We start from the raw sequence: 25,206 nt of genomic DNA on the forward strand, positions 1-25,206 counted from the left end.
AAAATGCAGATTTTAAAAAAAATATTTTCTTTCCACTGCTACCTTTCTCATTTTTTTTTTTTTAAATTTCTGAAGATGACTGTTGCAAAATGTTTTAGTATTCAACAAAAAGCCAAATGATGCTTGGTAAATAGTGAACCTGCACATGAAAATAACAATGAATCTTGTGAAACTATTCAGACTCTTTCATTCTGGAAGTGAACTTTTTTTCCTCTGTGTTTTAAAAAATGTCATTTGGAGACTCTGGTTACTTGATCACTTCCGTCTGCCCCAAGCCTGTGCCGCTGCCCAGCTCTGACTGCTCAATCCTGACATGGGCATTTGCATTACCTTGGGGTGACTCGTATCACAGAACCAGGAAACAAGTCTCCTCTCTTTTTTCTCAAGTTAATTTTTCAGCTGGATCAATTTCTCATTAAGCTTGATGAACACAAACATGTAGACTGGCGCTAGCATGGGCTGAAAGCTAGAACTTGTATCCTGGGTATTAGAAGGAGAGATGGGGGGAATAGATCTTACATACAGGATTAAGTTGCCTTAAAGTTATTCTGAAATTTCAGCCTTAGAAACTACTAGGTAACATGGAATGCAGGATGCAAGGGGAAAGGGAAGCATTCAGTACTGGCCTGACATCCCACTGAAACTAAGAGTAAACTTCTCAGGGAAGTATTTTAAAGATATTTGCCCTAAAAGTCACTTGAGTGGATTAAAAAGATTTTCACAAAAACTTCCAGCACGAATTCATCAGCACTGAAAGTTCAAATGTTTTGATAAAACATGCTATAGAAATGTGGTGATTTCTTATTTTGCAGCTTTGAGACCTGTATGTCTAATGAAGCTCACTGCTTCAGCCTAAAGACATTGCTTTAGCTGAATACCTTTTAAACAATGGAACAAAGTCAAAGTCACAGAACTGAGCTGAAGCCCTTGTGGCAGAACTGGCATTTTGCAGAAAACGTTTGTCAAAAACGAAAGGACATTGACAATGCATTAGCCAAATCTGAGCATGGGAAGTAGAGAACTAGGAATGTCATCTTTTACTCATTCACATCCTCAACAGTTTGCATACAGTGGGTGGATCTGGTGCTTGGAGTCCCAAAACAAGACTGTTTCTTTGGCCAAATGTTGACTGAATTTAAAAACACCAGCAAGAAGGAAAGCTGAAAAATGAATGTAAACATCTATATGCTCCCTGCAATGCTTGCTATAGGAGTGTTATTTAAAGGAGAGATGCCTGTGCTACTGTCACAGCTAATAAGCTGAGACTCAGTGGAAAGGCGCTGAAGAAACACAAAAGAGTTCCAGGTTTCTGTAGGAACAATAAAACCTGCTCAATTCAATCTTTGCAGGTATGCCTTTAAAGGTCAACACTATCTTTAGGTTTTGATGGAAGAATTGACTCAGGCATAAAGATAACTAAAAGTGTATATTAGTAAGTAAAGGGATCTATCCATCGTTCTTTTACGGAAGGCCGGATGCAAGTCTTAACCCATGATGGTAAGCTATTGTGTTTCATAGTAAAAACCTTAAAAATAAATGAGCATGTTGGAAAAAAAGGGATGATACATTTAAACAGATTTTTTTTAATAGGGTCAGCAAAAGTTTATTCGCATTTCTTTAACCAAGAAAATCAAGCAAAATCCACCTTTTTTAGAAATATAAAATTTCATATGTTTACCGCCACATTGTTTTATTTAAAGTACAGTTTTAACAACATCATCTTTCTGGAAACATCCTTAACCACAGTAAACCTAACTGCAGAAGTTAAGCTCAAGCTATAGGTTTTGTCACTCATGTTCCTGGAAGGATTTAACCACACAGCACTGAGGTATGGTTAGAGCAACATCGAGACCTTGTATCTAAAACACCAGCAAAAGAGGTATGATTTCAACTTGTATTACAATTCTGCAGCCTGAATGGTGACAGATTTTGCTCTCTGCACTCACTGTCTGGTCTTTTTCTCTCTTGTGCTTCCTAGCCCAGCTCTCTTAGCCTCACCATTTGTTACAAAAGCTGGAACTATTCACACTCTTAACGCAAAAAAATGCTCACAACAAATACCTCAAATACTTTAATACTACTGCATAGACAGATTTTGAATCAGATAAGGCGACGTGATGCCAACAATCTGAAAATAAGACCTTTTAATGTCACTGACCTCAAAATGCACTCGATTAGCAGTTCTACACTATTGCAAAGACCTTCAGCACCAGTCCTTTTCCTACCGTTTACGTATTTACCTTAGGACCAAAGAGCTGACAAACTCTTCCATGGTTTTGCAGGGTTGGCATCCTGTGTTTTACCCTCACATATCCTTTCCTTATCTGCTTGTGCTTATGTTGGGCTGACACTAAAACCCATTTAGGTTTGTGAAGGCCTAGGGCAATCGCAGCAAGCAGCAGCTCCAAATCCCGACATCCAAAGAGGAATCAGGTGCAAGACAGACTTGAAACTCTTGTGCCGCAGGCTAGGCAAGGCTGAGTGTGTGACGCAGAGGCTACTCTAGGTCTCAGGGGAGGAGAGGACTGCTCATTCAGCACAAGCAGCAGAGGAGGCCGCTTGCTTACACTCAGTGCTGGTGTCCCTGGAAGGAGCTTTACACAAATACAGCACTGACTGGGTATGCAGAGCTGGTACGATGCAAAAAGTAAAAGAATTATAAGCTTGTCTAAACTTCTCAGATGGTCCAGCAACAAAAGATCCAATGTGGGCAGAGCAAAGAACATTAGTCTCAAAGGACTTTGAAGACCACAGCCTTTTTTCCTGACATTTGCAGAGTTTAGCATCTTTTTGCTAATAAAGTTGGAATCAGTACATATCTTGGCAAATTCCATGCAGAAAGAAGTTCCTAAACCACTGGCAATAACGTAGTGACATCTAATGCAAGCCTGTCCTGTCACATGGCACAGGCATGGTGCTGCACCCAAAGTACAATACATAGCTGTGAGACCTGGCAGCTCTGAAGCACTGCTGGCAACTGAGTTCAATGGATCAATTATTTCAGTAGAACTAGAAAGAAGGGGCCAATGAGGACAGAAAGCAAACAGCCTCACACAGCAGGAGGAGAGCTAATGCCTTGGAGCAGAGGCTGCAGCCTCAACCCTATGGAGGTACCCTGCTGGGGTAATGCTCCACAGCTACGTCCCTCCTGTTCTCCAGGCTAGAAGAATCCACCACAGTCACTCCATGCATCAAGTCTTGACTTTTGTTTACGTTGTTTTAAAAAATTTTGAGCCAGAGATTTCAAGGGTCCCCTTACACTGGGAAGCTGCACGGGCACAATTAAGAATCCTGTTTGGATGGGCTGCAAGGACTCTGAAAGACAATTCCCTTTTTGTGACCTCAGTGTATTCCTATTTCAAATGTTGTCAGCCTCCACTTTACATAAGTTACAGCAGGTTTGCAAGGTTTGCTTTATGTAAAGCAAAACAAAAGAGATGATGCTCTTGCTAGTCTATCTATAACAGGTTTTGAAACCGAAATCAAAGTCTGCAACATTTTATTATACAAGTACTGACTGCTGCAACTGTTGAGTGAAAATTAATAATTCCAAGTGAAAGAATTACTGAGCCTGCATGATAGTACACTATCAGCATTATAATAACTACTGCAGGATTCGCAAAGCTTATCTGCCATAGTGTGTAAACACAAATGCAGACTAGGTGCTTTACTCATCCCCTTTTGTCTATATACTGGATTTATTATATTGAGGCTCCGTCTCCTACCATGCATCACGATCACTAGATATTACACGATACCACGAGGAATCTGAAAGCCACAGCATATCCTGGCAGATTGACTTTGTCTGGGAAACATGGCCTACAGAAAATAACATGTTCCCAGTGTCTGAACTGGGATGCACTGTGACGTGGAAGCATTTACATTAGATAGCTTGGTTCTAAATTTGAAGATTTCTTAGTATTGGTACCTTGAAATTTTTCAAGGAAAGCAGATAATTTTTGTATAAATGCTGTGTTTCATTAAAAAAAAAAAAGTACAGAAAAAAGTATTTTCTCCCAGAGAAATCAGAAACAACATAATCAAGGAAACAGTCAACAGTTGTAACTAATACAAGGTCTTGAAAAATCAGAAATACTACAAGATTATCAAAAAGATTTGCTCTCATTCAGATAAAAATATATGGGTTTCTTGAAAGAAATACTGTTTGCCTATATGGAATTTTACGGTCTGCGACATGCAACTTGTCAGACACCATGGCCTCAATGCCTATGACTAGATGGAGCTACAAAAAAGTAACAGAAAGATGTACATGTACTGTGGGTGAAACAAAGGCCATACAATGTGCAAGGGAGTATGGAATAAAAAAACATTTACAGAATGCGCTTCTGGGCTTGTGGCTCGGTGGTTACAGATCAGACTGTTGAGGCCAATACCTGAAAGAGGCCACGTGCAAGTATTTAGGGGAACTGTCCTGAAGCATAACGAGGGACCTCACTGGTGCTAGCAGAATTAAGTGAAGCTATCAAGGAGAAGCAGCACCTGAAGGGTGAGATGTGGAATACAGTACATAGACAAGGTACGGATGAGGAGGACCATGAGAAAGCAATGGCGATTTAGGAAAAGAAATAGCTTTTAAATTTGACCTAGACTACCTAAAACTACAGAGGGAACAAAAAGACTTGATTCTGTGAGGATGGCCCAGTGAACAGTGAAGCTATACCACAATCAGTGCAACAAACCCATCCTGGTTTCCTACAGAAGTGTCAAATATCGCTTGCCATTCCCTCTCTGACCTCCCATCTTCCGTGTCTGGCTGGGGAAGAGGCACCATGAATGTGCATGAGGGGCTGGTCTGCTCAGGCCAGTCGGCCAGCAACCACCACCTTTGGGGGTGAACACAGGCCTGGGTCACAACTTCTGCCTTTCCCTAAGGTTGTCTGTCTCCTTCATCTGCTGAGAGGCCTCTTTTCCAGAGCCTGTGGAACCCAAGGGTCTGAGATTTCTTCCCTTCACTGAAGCTGCACAGAAGCTAAAGAAGTATTGGACTGTCCTGACAGAAGGACAGGGCAGAGAGCAAGACTGCAAAAGCCCTATTCCATCAGCAAAACAGGCCAAAAGAATATGTCGCAAGGGAAAAGCAGCAGTGTATAAGCTATACACCTCTCTCAAAAACTTGAGACTTAGGCTCACAACTTCCAGAACAGCAAATAACCTTCTATAGTTCCAGTTTCAGCTACTCTGTTGGGCTCTTCTTTTTTTTTTTTCCTTTTTCTTTTCCCCTATTGCAATTTCTTATTTTAGATTTCAGTAGACACCTCACAAAAGGCACTCTCCAAAGGTTGTGATAGCTCAAACGTGGGTTAGCAGCTGCTTAAATCCTAAGTACATACAGAAAAATGAACATTGCAACCTAGATAATATAAATCAGCACAGCACAGACCTGCAGAGGTCTCTCAACAGCTGATGAGTCAGTTCTGCCTTTTTCACACATTTCCTTGTAATATTCAGAGATGTCAAACTACAATACTGAGGAAAATCTCCAACTTGGGGTCAAGTACAATGCTGGTGGGGATGGGTGTAATAACTCCATGGACTGCACACAACACTCATCGGTTGTGAATTTGGCCTGCTAAGTGCAAATTATCCACAGTACTCGGCAACGTCTGTTTCCTACAGGCTCTTTAGTTCTTTCATTTGTCTCTCTTTTCTCAGGAGAGAGTCTAGTTTTTCAGAGCATTCCCTTCTTTTGCACTGGGAGCTGAAGAACTTTGAAGTGTGCCTCCTAAAACACTGATAATCATCCTCAATTAAAATGAATAAAGAATTTTTAATTTGCCACTTACCCTTAGGATCCAGTTGAGTAGCTAAGAGCTCATCTCAGCTTATATCCTAAGTTGAGCTCTCGCAGGGATCCATTTGAATTAATGCTGCAATAACACCACAGCTTTGGATGGCTGCTGCAAGCATGCATCTTAGTTTGTACAACTATCAAAAGTCCAACCAGACATTCTAAATAAAATTTCCATTCCAGGACCCAAAATAATGTCAAGCTAGTAGCAGATCAACTCTTCTGTACCCTAAATCAAGAGTATTATGACTGCAAAATGATTATGAGTATTATGACTTTGCAAACTGGTTTCATTACACACAGATTACCTCAAGAAATTCTTAGACAGTAGTAGAAGCAGTGATGCAGGGAATAAAGCAAAAATATGTCTTGTGGTTGCTGTCAAACATGAGTAATGGGTCCCAAATTTTTTTAAATGAACTGGCTGAAAACTCTGAACTTTTTTTTTTTCACAGAAAAGCATGAATGCTGCTTCCTAAAAGTGGTTGCAAAAAGCTCATCCCACTTTTCATCTGTTCCTGGCGTTCTCAATGTCATAATGTACAAAAGAGTTCCCTTTCAAAACCTGTTATAGATAGACTAGCAAGTTTGATAACCCACATTTGTTTAATAAATTTGTAACACTAAACAATATGCAGCCAAAGAAGATGATATGAAACACTAAAACACTCATATGAAACTAGAAGCGTTGGAATTTAGTTCAGGAATAACCCTCCCCTGTGTTCAAGTTACTGAACGCTTACTGTCAGGAACAGATTGCACGTTGAGGCACTGTTATGTGTGTGAATTCTGTATTTCCTCTCTGTCCCTTCAAAATAAATCAGTGCTTCATTTGCTTTTCAAAAAATGCTAACAAATTACAAGAAATGACAATATAGTTGAACGAAGTCCTAATCTGGAGGAACCTAGAGGATGGACCCAGAATTCTGTTAAATCCTAGAGGATCTTTAAAAATGCTTAAAGGTCTCCACTTAATAATACTTTTCCTGGGTCTCAGCCAATTTAGTAAAAACCGTGTATTTTGTACTAATTAGAAATCATTTAGCTGGCAGCAAAAGCACTAACCAAGGCAACAGCTAGAGCTTACGGGACATGGACTCTACAGGCACCATATAATTATCACAAATTTATTGGGATGAGCTGTTTCCTAACTTCTTCCAGTATAGCTCACACAAAGAGATCCTTATACCGAAATAGGGACTGTTCTGAAACAAGAACACGTTTTCATTTACAATTAAACAAAAGTTGCTTTGAGCAGACAGTGTTCACTATGAAACCTAGAAATATGCACGGAACAATTGGAATATTAAGGATTTTAACCTATGGTGGGAAGGGTTTGCCCTGTCACAGTCTGCAAAAGGCTGGGAGAAGTTGGACATACATTTTAGCACTTTCATTGTCAGAGGCTTATATTTAGCTTTTTATAAAGATTTAAAGCAATCTAGGTATAGAATGCTTTAAAAAGCAATGACAAAACATTCTACGATGGTTCTGTTTTCCTGTAGTGTGGCAACTGAGTTGGAGCAAAGTGGTGTCAGCATATAGTGTCACAATGTGAAACAATCTGGGTATCAAAAGCAATGCCAGAGATTTCACTGATCAAGAGAAAAAATGTTCATGCAGTCAAATAGTAACACAAGACAGCGCTCCATGCCTTAATGTCTTGCTTTAACTATTCCAATTTACACGTGACTTTCATCCCTGCAAGACTGCTGCACTACAAAACCTGTGCTCTGATCATCAGTTTCAGCATTTGTTTGAGCCCTATGTCTTGTTGCATTGCATTTCTCCACTAAACACATCCATGTTCCTCACCTGTGCGTTTTGCTCCAACTTTTTCTCATATCTTTTCACTCTTGTATAAAAGAATTGTTGCTATTCTGTGAAATACCAAAACTGAATGGACTGAAGAAAGACATCATTACCTATAGAGCCGGGAACAACATCACAAACTGCATAACAAGCAGAATTACATTATTCTCAAGAATAAGGTGGAAAGTAGTGAAAAGCATGAAGTGAGTGATTAAATCTGCCAGACAGAAGGCACGTAGTGTGAAAAAGTGAACTATGGCCTTGGGAAGTCAAACTTCGGATGTTGCATGTGCACTGGGAAAGAAAAATATTTGTAAAACCAAACTTCTATTGGCTTCCTTGTGCCTGAGGACTGAAGAACGATCGCACAATGTTACCCAGGACGACTAAGAAATACAGTATGGACCCCAGATTAGGCTCTCAGAAAGCACGAGGTGAGTATGCGTATTGTCGGTGCTGACTGCCCAGAGACAACACGTACAAACATTAGGGAGAAGGAGCATTGACACTGAGATAAAGGGGCTGCTCAGTTGAGGAAGTAAGCAACAGATCACTACGAATTCAAACCACACCAGTTTTTGCAGATAGTATGCCACTTCCATATACTACAGTGATTCCTAAATCATCCCTGCCTTGCCCTCTTGATTCTCATCCCACAGTGCTACATTTGCCTCCTTGCAGGTTTTGTGTGAGAGACAACCCTGAAAGACAATACTCTTCATTTGTCCCAGGCCCTCCATGCTCTGGCACCCTTCTCTTTCTTGATGGTTTCTTGCAGAAAGCCAGTTATCACTTCTTCTGCTATTGACGTTGCTGCTCTGAGGCGTACGACAGGAAATCAGCCAAACAGCTATTCCTGTGACTGGCAGCAACAGCACGCCTCCGTCCTCGTTACACCATTAGCTTCACATTGATCTTTTTGTGTGATTTCTAATCTGACAATATTCACAGCACAGTGCTATTCCTGAGAAGATTGTCATGATATATGGTAATATATGGGATGTATGACACAGTATTTTACATATTTTGACTGCTACAAATGGTTGCTTTCTAACTGCTTTTTGGAGTCTCAATAGAATGAACATATTTTGTCAAGTTTGGTTATGCAAGAAAATATTCACATCTTTTGTGAAAAAGAGGAATTTTATATACTTGCTTTAATGGATTAAAAACGTACCCACTTTAAAGACCTATATTATCATGCTCTAGAAATAAAGTTAAAGATAAGATTGCTTTTAATACCATTTAATGCATCTTTTAAATTCACTTGTAAAACAATCCGAAAAGTAAATAAAACAGAACAAAAGATCACAAAAGGCTCCCTATCCTCAGTCTCAGTTAAAAAATGTCACTGATTTTATTAATTTAATTGCTTAATCCAGCTGCTTATATTGTTCCAATAGTCATAACCACAATTAAGACAAGACATCATTTTCTTGGGTGCTGCAGTCAGTAAAAAAACTTAATTTCTTGAAAACATGCATCGTATGTCAGAAGTAATTAAACTTTACCTCTCTGTGAAAAGAACTCTTGATTGCATTTCCACTTGCAACACTTAACCCCACAATAAACATAAAGGGCAATATTTAAAATGGCACTTTCTGCAGCATCTACAGTGCATGGTATTCCCAGCTAGGAATGCTACCAATGGCCACCATTGGTAAAATTGTTGTGATGTTACTAGTTGGCCTGCATCTGGCATATGAATTGACTTAACTGAAAGAGAAGTCAAATTGCCTTCAGAAATAGCCAAAAAGTTTTACAATTTGCAGGAAAACCCAATCTGAAGTATACTTTTAGGCTATCTACTGCATTCTCAAATAATTTTAGACTAACTGCTTTACTGTATAAATCTGAACTAGAGTTAGTAAAAAGGCACACTGCATTGTTCTTATTGAAGTGCTCTAATTTGTGTTAAGCATAGTCAAGCAGGACTGCCAGAACCAACACGTGACGGATCCAAAGTCCACTGCAGTAATTGTGAGGCAGTGCATGCTCGGTAATTTGAAAATCACAGGGGGAAAAAACTGGTGTGTCAATACAGTATCTTCTAGAAAACAGTCTTTGTTTTTGAAATCTACATCAAGAGTTATAACACAATCTCTGCTCTCCTGAAGTATTCTTAAATCAGTAAGTGCTAAAATATGCACTTAGTAAAATACAACAACGTAATCATTTATTTATGAAAGTTTGGATCACTTTAACTAGTGGGCTGGACAACCCAAACTCATTAAAGCCTTTATGTAAAACTGTAATTAAACTGGTTTTGGTCTAAACTTACAAATAAACAGAGATTACTACTTTGGAGGTGGGAAAAACCAGAACGATAAAATTTTACAAACTTTCAAAATTATTATATTTTCCCCAATATTTCTGCCAAATTATTTGTTGATTGTATTGGTTAAATTTATTTCCAAATATATGCTTAAAAATCAGAATCTACAATTATAAAAAACCACCCTTCACTTCAGCATCAATTCAACTAGAATGCTTCAGCATCATAATGCTCTAACTCTTAATTTATTCCTCCACTTCTCTAGCCATTTTTATGAAGTTAAAGTGTTTTCCTAACTGGGCATCACTGCCAAATTAGTTTTAAATCTTGCAATTCTCGGTTCTCTTCTTTGAGTGTACGAAAAGGGGAAAAAATTAATTAGTTAAGAAAAAAAAAAGGCAGAAGAAGTTCTAAGCTTTGTCACATGAACTGAAAAGAGTACAGAGCTGAAATATTAATTTATTCTGATTGTCACCTTTAAATAGGCAATGACGGTAAGGTACACAGTGCCCCCGGGGTATCCGCGCAGAAGTGCACACGCTGCACATTTTTAATTGCTCGCTAGATGGCAACGTGGCTCCGCTGAAACACGGCTGCGGACACCTGCCCTGCGAAATTTCCGCTGTCACCTTGGTAGGAGGGATATGAAACTACGGCTTAGGAAAAGAGGTGAGAAAACATTACACAGGACTGGAGTCACAAACCCATCATTTCTGCTTCACTGTGTGGCGGGCGGTGGCCCTGTAAAGGGAACGTCCACACAGAGGCTGTGGATGTCACCTGAGGGATGGGGTTTCGTTGGAGTTCATTGCATTTTGAGTGTGCTGATCCTTACAGTGTCCCTTCAAATAACACCTAACTGACCAAAACATGTTCAGTAAGCTGTGCATGAAGACAGGAACAAATCCTGGAGATACACACAGGGGAGCTAAAAGAATGGTAATAAAAAACACTTATCACGTTGGAGAAGTGCTTTTGCAGCCTCTAACAGAACGGCACAGCATACTTTGTAGGACATCAGTCTGATGTGTCTTGCCTATGCAACATACAGTGCTGTGGACATCCACAAACAGTACAGCCATGGAGGAATAAGCTAAATTCTTCTAAAGCTAATGGGAAGATTTCTACTGAAAGCAGAAAGGTGTGGGACTGGCTTTCAAATATTTCCTTAGCAGAGGAGTCGAGAATGTTTCCAGTTGAAGATCTCCTCTCATGATGAGACAGTGAATGAACTAAACGCCAAGCTCCTGCTTGTACGATATTGCAGCAATGGAAATTTAATAACTTTACAGTATATAAATTTGTAGGTCCTGGGATGAACGTATGAACCCAGCTAAATGAAGGCTTACACATGCACAGGGTGCCGTGTGCAGCTACCAAGGGAGCTTTTCTTTTACATTCCCATTCTGAGCCAGTCTTTGAAACACCTTGAAGGTTTTGCTTTACTGTCACTTTCCAGTCAGTGGGTCAGGGTCAAAAGAGCTGTGCGCTATGGTGGATTTGGCGAGCAGGGCAGGTGATGCCTCCCCTAGTTCTCACCATGCAGCTGCCCTAGGGAGCCATCGCCCACTTTCAGACCCAGACAGCAGACCAGGGTTAGAGGGGCTGGGGAAAAGGAAGATCCAGCCTGAGCCAATCAACCTTGTGTACTATTTGACTTTAATTTTGACAGAAATGTGAGCTCTCCAAGCCACTGGGTACCTTCAAATAGCAACAATATTGAAGAAATGCCATGTAAATACACACAAACAACACTTTTTTCTATAATTATAGAGGCTGAGCTATGTGACCTCCTGTATGCACCAGTGGTGCCTTATTGACTACCTAAATACACACAGCTATAGGGCACTCTTAAATTTGACCTAGAGTGAACCCATAACTAAATGGTTTTCTCTGCAACAGTGTTTGCTGATAATTTTTCCTCATCTTTAGGAAATCATAGGCTGGTAATCTCAGCTGCAGTCAAGGCAGGGAAACCTTTCCATTAAGTTTTACAGACCAAGATCTGAGACATGTATTTTGTGAGGAAAATGCAAGGTTCAGCTCAGTGACAGAAAAGATTATGCACATATATTTAAACAAGATGGTCTTTAATTTGACCAAGTCTAAAACCAAGACTTTAATACCTTCTAATTTAAAATCACATTTGGTAGCAAGTGTTGCCATCCCTCTGTGGGGCTACTGGGTCAGGAAATGGAGCTCCCTTCTCCGTTTAGGATTTCCCAGGCACCAGCTGACCTCTGCGACTCTCTCTGTGAGGAAAAAGCCATTCTGCAAATGACCAAATTCTTGCTTTCGACACCATGAGCACATTTCACCTTGGAGTTTGAGCTTCCACTGCAGCATGAGGGATCTGTGCCTTCCCAGATGTTTCTGCCTGCCCAGACGTGCAGATGGCACAGTGGTCAGGGCGAAACAGGGCTGAGTGGCCAGGTCCCTGGCAGCACGTGTCCTCTGGCCATGGGTATCTCCCATGCCGACAGCATCGCTAGCTGGTGGGACACATGTGGGCCGTATTACTTGTGGATGGCAGGGCAGGTGGAGAAGCAGCCTGCCCAGCTCATTTTATCCAACCTTTCTCCGTCGTAAGCTCTGTCAGTTACATAAGAAATTTGTGTCTGTATCTGAAACTGCTCTTTCTTATACTTAGTCCTCTCTTCTGTAGGAGACATGACCTATCCTGCTTCTCATAGTGATCAGACAATGTGTGTTTGCACCCTGGGCTGTTCAACTTATTTGGAGGAATATACTAGTGCTAAACACGTGTGAAGGAGCCCTATATAACTTCCATTTGTCAGCACCTCTTTCCTCTACACCTATTTCCTGGTGCAGTATTTAGAGATACTGGTGAGCATGCAATGTAGGATAAACCACATTTTGCTTGCAGTGTCATTCTAATACTATGTGTTGAAATATTTGCTGTGTAAAAATTTTGAATTTCAAAACTGTTAGGTTGAACAGTTTCTATTTCCACCATAAAGTCTACTGTAGATGGGCATGTTCAAGAAAAAGAGCATTTTCCCACTCAAATTAAAGCACAGAACTGTTAAAGATAAAAGTAGGCCTGACCATTTAGATTCCTTTTAGGTGGAATTAGAAAACTAATATGTGAAGAAAAGAATGTATATGATCTGTAAGTTACGCCATACACTATCTTAGAAAATATTATTTTTATAACTGAATCAAACTGACAGGGAAGTGAAGACTTGTTACTTGGATTTTTCAGAGAACCTTACTGTTGCATAGCAAGCAAAAAGTAAATACTAAAGCAATTTATGCAATTGCAGCAAGTTGTTTAGTCAGGTGCAGGAGGGACCATTGCTAGAACTTGTTTTACAAGCATTTAACATTTTCATTAATAATCTGAAAGAGAGGGTTCACAGCATGCTAATTAAATGAAGACATAATTCCAAATTGAAAGAAGTCACAAAGCTTCAATGAGGACTGAGACATAATGTAACACAACTGAAAAGGTTAGAAAAATAGGAAAGAGAAAATGAGATTCAGATTTGGAAATGTGTGGTCAGAGACAGCTTAATAAAAATTGCCCTACACAGGAGAGAAGCGAGTGAGAAACAAGCAAAGCAATAACAAGGAATAAGTAAGTGAACTGGATATTGGTTGGCATGTGATGCAGAAGCTGCAAAGACTATTTTGATTCTGGGCTGCCTGTGAAGAAGTCTGTCCCTTGGAGAGCCTACAGCAACTTTTAGGAGCTCAAGAATGGAAGGAGTCTCACACATTCACTTATGAGGAAAAAATTAAGACGGTTGCACTCAAGATCAGGCAAGTGGCAAGTGAGGTTGCACTTAAAAAAATACATGCATTTGAAGAATATAAAGACCAGAAGAAAACTAAGATTGGAAATCTGAATCTGGTAGAAAGTCTTCAGTGAGGAAAAGAACTAACATGATCTGGGATACTTAAAGTAACGGTTCAGTGTATTATTAGACAAAGCAGTATGAAGAAACTTCTGGCAGGCACGAGGACCAATGCAGTATAGCTTTTCCATCTCCTGTCTATTCTCTACGACTTCATCTAACAGTTAAGGTAGTAACTTCCATTTAACACGGGTTGGGCTTACTTCTAAATCTCACTGGAGTGAGTAAGATAAAACGCTGCGGTGAAATTTAAGCACACAGTAATATGAAATCAATGCATCTCAGTGCTTAAGAGTCTTCCTGCTTTGACTGCAAGACTGCAGCTTTACAGATGGTCCAAATCCACTGCAGCATTAAGAGGCATTTTCTATTTGTTTTTAAACTGCCTGTGCACTAATCCCAGTATTTTATGGTATCGCTTGTATTTTCTCAGTTGTGTCAGCTGACCTGTTGTACTACATTATCTCCCATGAACACCTTTACCTCTCTGCTGCAGGTGCCACAAATGACATACAGTGGTACTTGGGTAAAATCCTAGCAATTTAGGAGCCTCAGTTCCAATTCCAAAAGGAAAAGAGGTAAATCCCAGCACCTGCATTTTGCTATGCCCTGCTCCCTGTGTTCTGGGGTTTTTCCTGCTTTGTGTGCTCCAGAAGGGGAACACTGGCCAGATGACACAGAAGACAAAAGAATGGGAAATGTGGGGTGGTTTTAGGGCTGGCTGGCTTAGGGCTCAGAGAGCAAAAAAAAGGGTGAAAATTTATGAATGACGCATTATTTCTAAGTGATCCCGTAAGAGGTAAAGATTAAATGACTCTCTAAAGCTCCACAAGTCAAAAGATCTCACTGACTTCAGTGGGATCCTTCAGCCACTAAGGATATAGTCCCACGGCCATATTCTTTCTTTGGGCTCACTTCTGTAAGTAAGCACAAACCCTAATTCATGGACTATCAGAGTTGTCATGTTTCTGGTACCTCCTTTGAGTCTCTCTGGGAACATTTCCCTTTGGTACAGTGTCCTGCAGGGAAACAACACTTACAACTGTTTAAATCGTCTCTCTGCTGGCTTGGAGTACTGCAAACCACCCTGCTGCAGAACTGAGGATTGCACAAGCCAGTAACATTCATATGGCCCAAGAGCCAAGAGGGAAGTTGGAGCAGATGTTCCTCACTAATCCTCTGCACTGCTATGCTGTGCGTGTAGCACTTCACTGGACAGCAGCCTAGGCCAAATGTGATAACAAAACGTGTCCCACCAAACACAGTGACAGGAAAGGATAACTTTTTCCGACACAATTTGCAACTAAAGCACACAATTTGTTACACAGCTTCCTGGAGATGAGCATCCACGTGTAGAAAACATGCTACATATTCTAGCTGCATCTTCATTTTTCTCTTATAAGACAGTAACTACTACATACATCCTTTCTGCCAAATGTATCAAGTGCATGCCACATTTCCAGGGTTCTCAGTAGATCTGAGTACACACATAAATTTACACATCTCAGTGTACACCCATGCGGCAGCAAGGCCAGGCCAGAACTACAGAGGGTTTGTATGATGTGACATTAATTAATTTGTTATGGGTGCTCTTGAATACCATCTTTTTTTTTTTGCTTCTTCTTTCTTTTTAATTAAATTCCATTAACAAAGTGTTACCCTTTGATTATACTCTCAAGCACAACTGACTCAGCATACTTTACTAGTTGAGGTGGGAAGTACCTAATTAGCGTGTCAATCTTCTTTCATGTTATTTCTTTATAATAAAAGTAGTACTTCCAGTTGCGTTGAAGAGGTATGACTAAAGACATTAGATGAACAGAAATCCTCCTTAGAGAAGAATCACTCTTAGCTGTTGCCTTTCAAACCTTCTTATCTCACAGAGAGGTCTCTTTGCTGCTTTTCAAAGAAGAAATCAAGTGACAGGTTCTCCAAGGCATTCAAGCAGAGGAGCAGGGGCACCCACGCAACTACATTCAGAGTTTGTCCACCTCACAAATTCAGTGAACTTGCCCTGCATGTACATCCACACACCAGAAGTGGTGAGCTGGTGCTTTTTGACAATAAATACCCTAGAATTTGCTGCCATGGGGATTCTGGATGTTGACAAGAATATGGATGTCTGGCTGAAGAGATCATTTAACCCTGCTAGTAATGAGCTCATTTGAAACAAGCTCCCTGCTACTAATTATCTCTTGGTCTTGATTGATTCATCACCTGCTTTGGTGCTCCTATTTCATAAACAGAACATGAACTGCTGAGTTTTAGAAACTGCATAATTTGCAGATTTTGGTAAAAACAGAACTGCCTCAATATTGTGTCAATTACTGCCAGACTGATTTTCTTTCCCTTACTCCCTGCATGTGTGTGCACATATACACGTATGTGAACATGTAATTATTTTATACCTGTGCACGGAATGCATATGTAATATTTAAAGAAAGACAGTGTTGCAATCTAGCTTATACATACACACACTGCACTAGAGGAATAAGAATTTTCCTTACCTATTTCAGTCATGGATATCCCCGGAGCTAACTGCCCATTGTTGAAAGAGCTATAGGTAAACAAGTTTGGTACAGAGGTGAGGTCATAGATAGGTTCCTGCTTTATCTGTTTGATTCCAGTCATGTCTAACCCAGACTGGTCTGGGGAAGGCTGGGCAGAATCCACGTTATAATAACCCTCAGACTTCGGCAGGTCGATGACGTGCCCATTTGAGTAGGTGTTGCCAGTTTCATTATTCAGGTTGCTCAAGCCATTGCTGATGCTGTTGCTGTAAACCCTGGCGAGGGCTTCTGCCTCACCGCTCTGCTGCTGCCGCTGTTCCTGCAGTCGCTGCTGGTGCTTCTGCACTTCAGCATACAAGCTATCCCTCTGCTTTTTGGACATTCTTCCAAACTTCACAGCTGAAAAGGAAAGCACAATGTGAACCATTGTTGTCTTTCATTTTTTCTTGATTCCCCTCGACCCCACCACTCTTTTGATATTTACTTTCAGTGTTACTTTTGCTGTGGGAACTCGTCTTTTTCTGTGGAAATGAGAGAGGATGCAAAGCTTTACACCATATGCGTCTCAGAAAGGAGAAAGTATTGTGTGCTTGGATTTATAAGGTGAGGACAATGACTCCTGTTTGACAGGAAGGCCTCAGTCAAGCAACTCATTTCCCACTGCGAATGCTAAAAAGACCATGCATCCTTTTATATCGCTGTGTTCACTGAACAACAACCCAAAGCTGTATGAAATGTACAGTCTGTAGATTCATATCCCATGTGATTTACCAACTTTCCACAAACCTTTAAACAGTGCACTAACAGGATTAGTACTCTGGATGAAAACAAGCCCTAAAGCCTTATTATCACATCCTTTCAATGGGGTGTTATCCTCTCACTTTAAAAAAAAAATATATTTAGAGGTCAGAGTTAGAACCTAGAGGAAAATAACAGATTTGAAGGTAAACAGCACAAATGAACGTCATCTTTTCCACAGAGGAAAGTCTCAGAGATTTACACAATCATTTTACGTAATCTCCATGCACAAATCCATGCATTCCTTCTGATGAGAATGGGAAGAAAACATCACAGTGTAAACCACTCTCCCCAGGAACAGTTTATTACACTGAGATTGAAATTTTAAAAAATGACAGGCTGATTGCTGTGGAACTAGAAGTAGTAAATCCACAGCCTGAATATACAGTGGGTCACAGCTGATTATCTTCCCCCATCCCCTCAGCCCATCTCTCTGTAAATTCTGGCTTTTTGCTGGGCTAGATCTTGGGATCTCAGAGCAGACGCAGTTGTTAATTGTGCTCTAAAACAAACGATGGATACATTCAGCAGAATTTATCAGAGCACAGATACAAGGACATTGCTCTAGAAACACTAATTTCATCAGATTATGAGACGTATTTTCCAACGCTGAGTATTTCCAGTCCAGCTCCAATTGGGATCAATTCAGAATCATCACATTTATGAGCACAGGATGGGCTTGGCTCTCATTTTTCTACCCCATAGTTCAGCTACAGCCCTTGAGAAGACCGGTAAATGTGGATGAATGTGAAAATCTTCAGTCAGGAAAAAGAACAGAAAAGGAAGAGTGTAATGCAAAAAGAGAGCACTAGAACATCAAACACATTGCAGCCTCTTCAATTTATTTGGACTTTTTTGCACAAGTCTTTTTTTTTTTTTTTCTTATTGCCAACTTCAGCTTATTTGCAGCCCTTCGCACAGGCTGAAGCTACCTCACGCGAACACAGCCTGCCCCTGGAATCAGTCCTCCGTGCACTGCACACCCTTATGGACAACATATAATGACTGTATTTTGAAAAACACAACTGTGTATTTTCTTCAAATTTAGGGCCTCAGTAATAAAAATAAACACATACTGTTTATTCTCATTATATATTCATTAATTGGATTCTCCAGCTGCTGTCAATTAGCATCCTGCCTCTGCATGATAAAAATGAATCTGTTACATGGCTGAGAGGTAAAAATCACATTCAATTTCTCTGTTAAAAAAATCCATACAGCTTATTTTAAGCTTGCAAGAGCTCTTAATATTGCTAAGTATAAACATCCTTACATAAACAATGAGAGAAGAAAGCAGTGCTGTCAGAAGAATCACTCCCTTTGTCTGTATGCAGTGGTTCCTGAATTATAGGTTGGGAAGACAGTGCTGTCAGTCACATTAAAATGCCCCTGTGATACCTCAGATCATTGGAAGATATTACTTTGAGCAGGAAAGCACGTCTGCTAAATTACTGAAATGTTACTACTTTAATCTCCTCTAGGAAGAACTGGGAGCTAAGGCACCAAGTAAGCTGCATGCTAGGACCAAAAAGAGTTCATGGATTAAAGGCTAGACTGCAAGGCCCCTCCCAGGCTGGGGAGACTGGAGAGCAAGTTGTTTCAGTGAGACAGGAGACACACCGAGGTAGGAAAAGACTTATTACAGTCCAAATTTAAAACAAGTTTATAATCTGTGGACTATCTGAAGAAATAGCTCTTTAAGTAACCTCTCCTTCAGTGACAGTTAATTTCAAAGGACACATTTTGTGTAAGCTTTCTAAGAAAGAAAGCTGCTGCCAGGCAATCGAAATTAATATAACCTGCCTTCAAAACCAGAACATTTTCTTCTCATACATCTTTACCATCTAAAATGTGTCTATGAGGTAGAAACCCCCTGCATGAGCAGTGGTGGAAGGGGCAGGTCAGCTGTGGACAGCCTTGGCCAAGGTTCCCACTGCCTGTGGCTCTGGTGTGGTGCACACCCTCAGCCAGCTGATCATGGCCCCTCACGCCACAGCCTGGAAGTTGGACCAGACCTCTGCAAGGACCAAAAGGATACACTATGAAGCTTTCCTCTGGCACAGTGTCCATTTCAGTGCTAAACTTTGAAACGTTTCTTCTATAGACAAAGAGAGGGACAGGGGCAATGTACAGGCCAAAAAAAAAAAAGGTTTTTTAGCAATGTGAAATATTTGGTCAAGTGCTCTGAATAAAGCAAACAGAAACCCCTAACGCTATCAAGATGTAAATTTTTTCTAAACTGTCCATTTACTGTCACAGACTTTTAGGGATCTCAAGGAAAGGGACGCTTTCGCACATTAATATTTAATGTTAAAATAAATGTTAATGTTTAATATAAGAGGTTATCTAATCTAGAATATAAATCCACCTCTCCAAAGGTGACTCTTTTGTTGTTTGGATCAGAACAACACATTTCACTTCTTTGTGTTCCAAACTAATACTGCTCTCCATTCTGATCTTCCCACCCTCCCCATGAAAAATAGCCTCCTTTGTTAACTGAATGGCAAAGATCCGTGTCTCACAGTGTGTGCATTACAAAGCAAGGAGCTTCTCCTCTCTCTTTTTCCAGAAATCTACAGGGAATTTAAGTAAATCAGCAGTGAAGAAGAGTTTCAAAGGGTTTAGGCGTGGAAGAGGAATCTGACTCCTTACCATCTCGAGACATTCCCAGGGCAAGACATTTCTGCAGTCGGCAGTGTTGGCAACGATTTCTGTTGGTTCTGTCAATTAAACAGTTTCTCTGCCTTGGGCAGGAGTAAGAGGCATTGTTCTGCTGACTCCTCCGAAAGAATCCCTAGGGGCAAGAGAGCAAGACAGACCGAGTACTACCATGTGCATATATGTGCGCACACACACACACACACACACACAGAGAACCACGCAAATGACCACAATAAACTCTTATTTAGTGCAATGTTACTTATTCTATAACTTTACAGATGTGTTAGCTTTGTATAGTGAAATTAAAAAACATTTACTGATAATAAGGAGAATTGTCCTTAATTCTGTAAAGAATGTAATTCTACTCTGTTAAAATGCAAAAAATAATGTTGCAGAATGCATTCTTATTGTGCAATAATGACCATGTATCATCTAATGCTTGCTCCTAATACAGGAAAAGCTTGTCAGCATTTGTAAACAGATGACTTTAAAGTACTTGTTCTGATTATTTTCTTCCTTTAATGAAAGAGACTGATAAGAACCAGTACTGGCTATGCATAGCATTAGAAGCTGAAGTCTGCTGTTCAATTTAACCTGGCAAATGTTGATCTGATCTGGAGGGACCATACACTCCAGGAGTGAAAAGTAATTCAAATTCAAGCATCACAAAAGCACTAGGATTTAATGACTGTATCAAGTAAAGCCAACACACAAAGGAGAAAGCAACACCTGTGGACACTACCATGAGAAAGTAACGACATTTTCCATTTTAATAGAATATAACATTATCCATTTTATCTACGTAAAAATTTGCAGTTATCCTCTCTCCTAGAAGGTTTTTCTGGACAGTTGTGGGCTATTTGGCTAAAGATCAGCGGGTCAGAAGGGCAGTATTAACCTATACCTAAGGCCTTACTAGCTCCCAGCTGCAATGAAAGACACTGGGAGGAACCAGAAGTGACATGAAATGGCAGAGGTGACAAAAGGAATGAAATTGGGGGTGAGGATGAGAGAGAAAGAGGGAGAAGGCATTTTATAATATTCTCTTATTTCCTGTAAAACAAACAACAGTAAGGAACAGCAAGTCCAGAGAGAGAGGAACAAAGAAAAGAAGTTCCTTGGCCACTTTGGCATCTTTAGATGCAGGCAGCTGCCAGGTTGTGCGGAGGGAGAGCTAAAGGGTAGACTAGACAGTGCAGGAAGCCAGGAGGAGAAGTGCAGAAAGCATCATTACTGTAGTTATGCTAGCCACCAGAAGTGATGCCAAAGTGGTTCTGTCTTTCTGGGCTGGTTTGCAAACAGCTCTGAATGGAGTGAGAAAGCAAGAGCCGACTTCATTTATCAGGCAAAACCAGTGTTATCTCAGCACAGGCTGACATATACAGCATGAAATCACAGCAGCCGTCTGTTTTGGGGGAATAAGAGTGGGGAAGTAACAAGGAGACAGTGTCAGAGAGCTTGGTTTGCTTTTACAGGTAGTGCCTGAATTCCCTCAAGTCCTGGTGAGCCAAATGAGGATGGCGTGGGGTGTCAGTAACAAGACACGACAGGCATGGTGTCTCACCAAGGACACCGGCAGTGCTGGTTCCTGAGGCTGAGCATAAACAGAGTCACTTCATCCGGCCAGTGCTGGTCTCATCAGTGATTGCAGTATATCTAAAAACTAAACTAAGTTTTATACTTTGTGCTTTTGAGAACACGGATGTCCTTTAGGAGAACTCTGAGAAAAAATCCGGTGGGGACTTATCCGATATTGGCTGACCAAAACTTTCCTCAAACTGTGGAGGTGAGTTTAATTTGAGGCTAAATGGGCACTAATTGCAGATATTTCTACTCTATTTGCTGAACCTTACAGCCAATTTAGTTTTTCACATGTGAGGGAATTTCTGGTTTAAAGGTTTAGTTTAGTTTTAGTTTTAACACCTCCTATGTGGATACAGATTTGAGAGAACAAACAAATTAAATAACACTAAAAACCCCACACAACCATCTAGCACTGACTGTGCCTTATCCTGCAGTGCTGTTTTGTCTCATTAAGGTTGATCTCTCTCAGAAGAACTTGTTTGCCCCTTTTAGGAAAAAATCAAGGGTTACATAATAAAGTAAATCTACAGCAGGTAATTTATTTTTCCAAGGAGACTTTTATACTCTCTTTCTTTCTCCTGCATAAGATTTAAATGTTGTCTTACAAAGCACAGACAATCCTCCCATTTCATTTTTAGGGGATCTTTATATAATATTGGGTATGTTCACTGAGAATAATTTAGGGGAAGGAGGATGCAGTTCATTACCGAGGAGCTAAGGACAGGTTTCTCAATATTCCCAATGCTGACAACAAGTCTTTGTCCACCTTGAACAAGTCACTATCAATCACCAACAGTCAATCTGAGGAGGGAAATGGTTATGCGAACTACTGTCTAAATCATGACAAAAGCGTGGTAGCAAATACTTTGCTCTGGGGATAGGCAGGAGAGATGATAAAAGGCTTCTCAGCAAAAGAAGGAGCCACAGAGACAGACGAGGTGGAAACCTGTCTTCAGGTTTCACCCTTTCAGTGACGACAGTGGCAGAGCTGCCATTTTCTTCAGTGGGCCCAGCAGGTTATTTAGTGTACGCAGGCGTGCACACGAAACAGCAGTAATATTTATAACGCCCCTTCAGCAGTTACAATATGTGTTTGCAGCAGCATAGCTAATACAGGGATACAGAGCTAAAGGATTTCCTGTCCCTTGAAGTCCGCAGCACTGCCACTGGCAGTACAATCCTCGATGCCATGTCCCGAAACGCTGCAGCTCTCTGGTCCCTGCCTTAATGTTTGTGGATGCTCGCCTCTTTCTTCCGCACATGGTCTCCCTCTCAATTAATTCAGATTTCTAACACATTCAGGCAAAAGCAGCCAGACATGACCAGTTATTAGTATGCGGGCTGACCAAATAGTTATTTAAGTGCTGGGCAATAAAGAGTAGAGTTGCACTGCCGGAGACAGCGCTTACCTTAAAAGAGAGCTCTGACAGACTGAGATGCCTCCCATTAGACCTGATGTGAAAACTGACATCTTTTTTTCACAACAGGCTCACAAAACAAGATTAGACTAATTGATCTGATACCGCAAAACTGGCACAAAAACAATGGGGTTAAAACTGTCGTAAGTGGAAGAGAAGCTCTTTATCTCAATAAGCAGTCTACACGCGGAGCTGAGGGGTATCATCTCCTTCTGAGGCACACACAAGGGCCAGCATTAACCCTAATCACATCTACAGGAGACTCTGCCCCTAACCGCTCTCTGGGCGCCGAGTACTGAGTCAAGACGCTGTTTTTCTGCTTAAAGCACTTTCCTCCTGTAGCTTTTGTGCCAACTTTGAAGTATCAGATCAATTAATCTAATCCTGTTTCATGTAATCATCATAAGAAGATGCTTAATTCTAGTCCAGTGTCATAATAAGACAGTGACACACTGCGGGCTGTTCCCTTTACAATTGTTAACATTTTGAATGAAATCTGATTTTTGACAATATATTGCTTCTCAGTGTGTTGGCATTAAAAGCTTTCTTTTGGGAATAGGTGCACTCAAATTTTCAGATTTTTCAGATGTTCTAAAATTTTGTAAATTTTCACTCTACATATTTAATTCTACAAATACGCACCAACTTTCAAGTGTACCAGTTTGTGTGTTTCCACACAGAAGAAATCAGATATGCTGCCTCTCCGTCTTTGCAATTTCACATTTACAGTCAAAGCTGAAATACCAACATGTAGTATGAAATTCTGGTTTTCCATGAGTAGTGATGTAATTCCTCAGATAATAAAATCACAGAGTGTTTTTAAAGTTGAAAACTGAAGCCGTTCTTCCCTTGGCTTGGGGTCTGATTGGTGTTATTGGAACTAATGCCTGCGATCAGCAGCACGGGAGGGGTTTTTTGCCTTTTTTTTTTTTTAGCCTCCAGTTCCCAACAATTGCCCTGTGCTGGAGCCTATATGGAAGAAGACTAAGGATTCTTTTACACCACTCATAATGTAAGGCATTTTTTCTTTTGGAGATTACAATGTGGCCTGCAGAGAATACAAAAGGGATAAAATAGGACCCAACTGACACCTGTAAGCTTTTAAGATGTTGAACTGAGATACTGTGCCAACTTTTAATGCTACATGGATTGTATAGGAAACAAGATAAGAAATCCATCTCTCAAGCTAATTTAAGGTAGAACAGGTGTGATTTACAGTTACCAGCCTCTGTATCAGCACTCACACTGCATCAGATGAGATTAATTCATGTTTCAAATGAAGAAGTAACTCTAAAGACTATTTGGTGAAAAGGAAAGCAACTAGTAAAATTAGGCATGAAACACATCTACATCAGCAGCAGGCTTTACAGCCTTTGGCAGCACTTGCTTGAAAGCGTGTAATAGTGTATTATTGTACACAGATGCCTGAGGCTAATGCAGATGCTGATGACTGTGCTGTATTAAAATCTCATACCTTGCAGCCTTCACATGTGATGACTCCATAGTGTATTCCAGAGGACTTATCACCACAGATTTTGCACGGTATCACTTCGATTTGTGCTGAAAAAGAAAATAAGACAAATATTTTGAGTACATAATCTATTTAATTTCTTTCTTTCTCAAGTGAAGATCTTAAAACTAAAACTACACAACAGATAACCTGTTCACTCCCCTTACAATATAAAACTCCTTTGCATTGTACCGTGTTTCTGAATGCTTTGATTTGGCAAATTTTAATTGCTTCACATTATGGAGTTTTTACCATACCCAACAAAACTCTTCAACAGTTTAAAGTATCACAAGTTTTTCCTCATATTATCTTTTTGCTAGTTAATTTCAGCATCATTATTGCTAATGACAATCATTAGGGGTCCCAAATAATTATCTAGATTACTCTTGCCTACAGATTTCAAATATTTATGACTTTTCATTTTGCTGAGGTAAAATTACATGGTATGTTTCGATGCATTTTTCAAAGCAGCAGAAGTGATGAAGTTTTCACTTCCTTCAAATTGTGGGTTCAGGACGTACAAAGATATCAATCCTACTGGCAGAGATGGGCTTGCAAATGACTGCTTACCTCTCCTTCTCTTCAAACTATTTGTTGCAGCACCAGGTCATGGGCAGGCAAGGCCCACAGACCTGGGGGCCTTTTTAAGTAGCCAGTGGCAGCGTGCTGGGAGAGGCAGGTATTATCTGAAAATATTTGAACATGTATATGCTTCAGATACTTTTATAAACATAATGGTCATTTAATTCAGAGAAGGAAAATATATTTCACTATCTTCCATATTTTTTTTTTTGCTAACATAGCTGTTTGCTTCCCTCAACTATTTTGCATTCTGTGTGTTTTTCCTGTGATGATGCTGTAAGAGCACATACTCTGTAATGCAGGGAAAGATCGTGCCTTTATTCTAGTCAGATGTGCTGAGAAGAAACGGGAAAGCTATTTTCTTTC

General features: G+C 40.3%; 1 protein-coding gene across 1 annotated transcript in view; it reads right to left on the reverse strand.

The window, feature by feature from the left end:
- Positions 1-25,206, reverse strand: part of RORB (RAR related orphan receptor B) — a 46,945-nt gene that overhangs the window by 10,931 nt on the left and 10,808 nt on the right. Inside the window, exons 2-4 of the mRNA XM_010115929.2 lie at positions 24,223-24,347; positions 19,738-19,879; positions 16,285-16,686 (exon numbers count right to left, since the gene is read on the reverse strand). Coding sequence (XP_010114231.2) covers positions 16,285-16,686; positions 19,738-19,879; positions 24,223-24,347 — 669 coding nt within the window. The remainder of the gene's footprint in view (positions 1-16,284; positions 16,687-19,737; positions 19,880-24,222; positions 24,348-25,206) is intronic.

Source organism: Chlamydotis macqueenii, chromosome Z (genome assembly GCF_036417535.1).
Source record: "Chlamydotis macqueenii isolate bChlMac1 chromosome Z, bChlMac1.mat, whole genome shotgun sequence".
Taxonomy (NCBI): Eukaryota; Metazoa; Chordata; class Aves; order Otidiformes; family Otididae; genus Chlamydotis; species Chlamydotis macqueenii.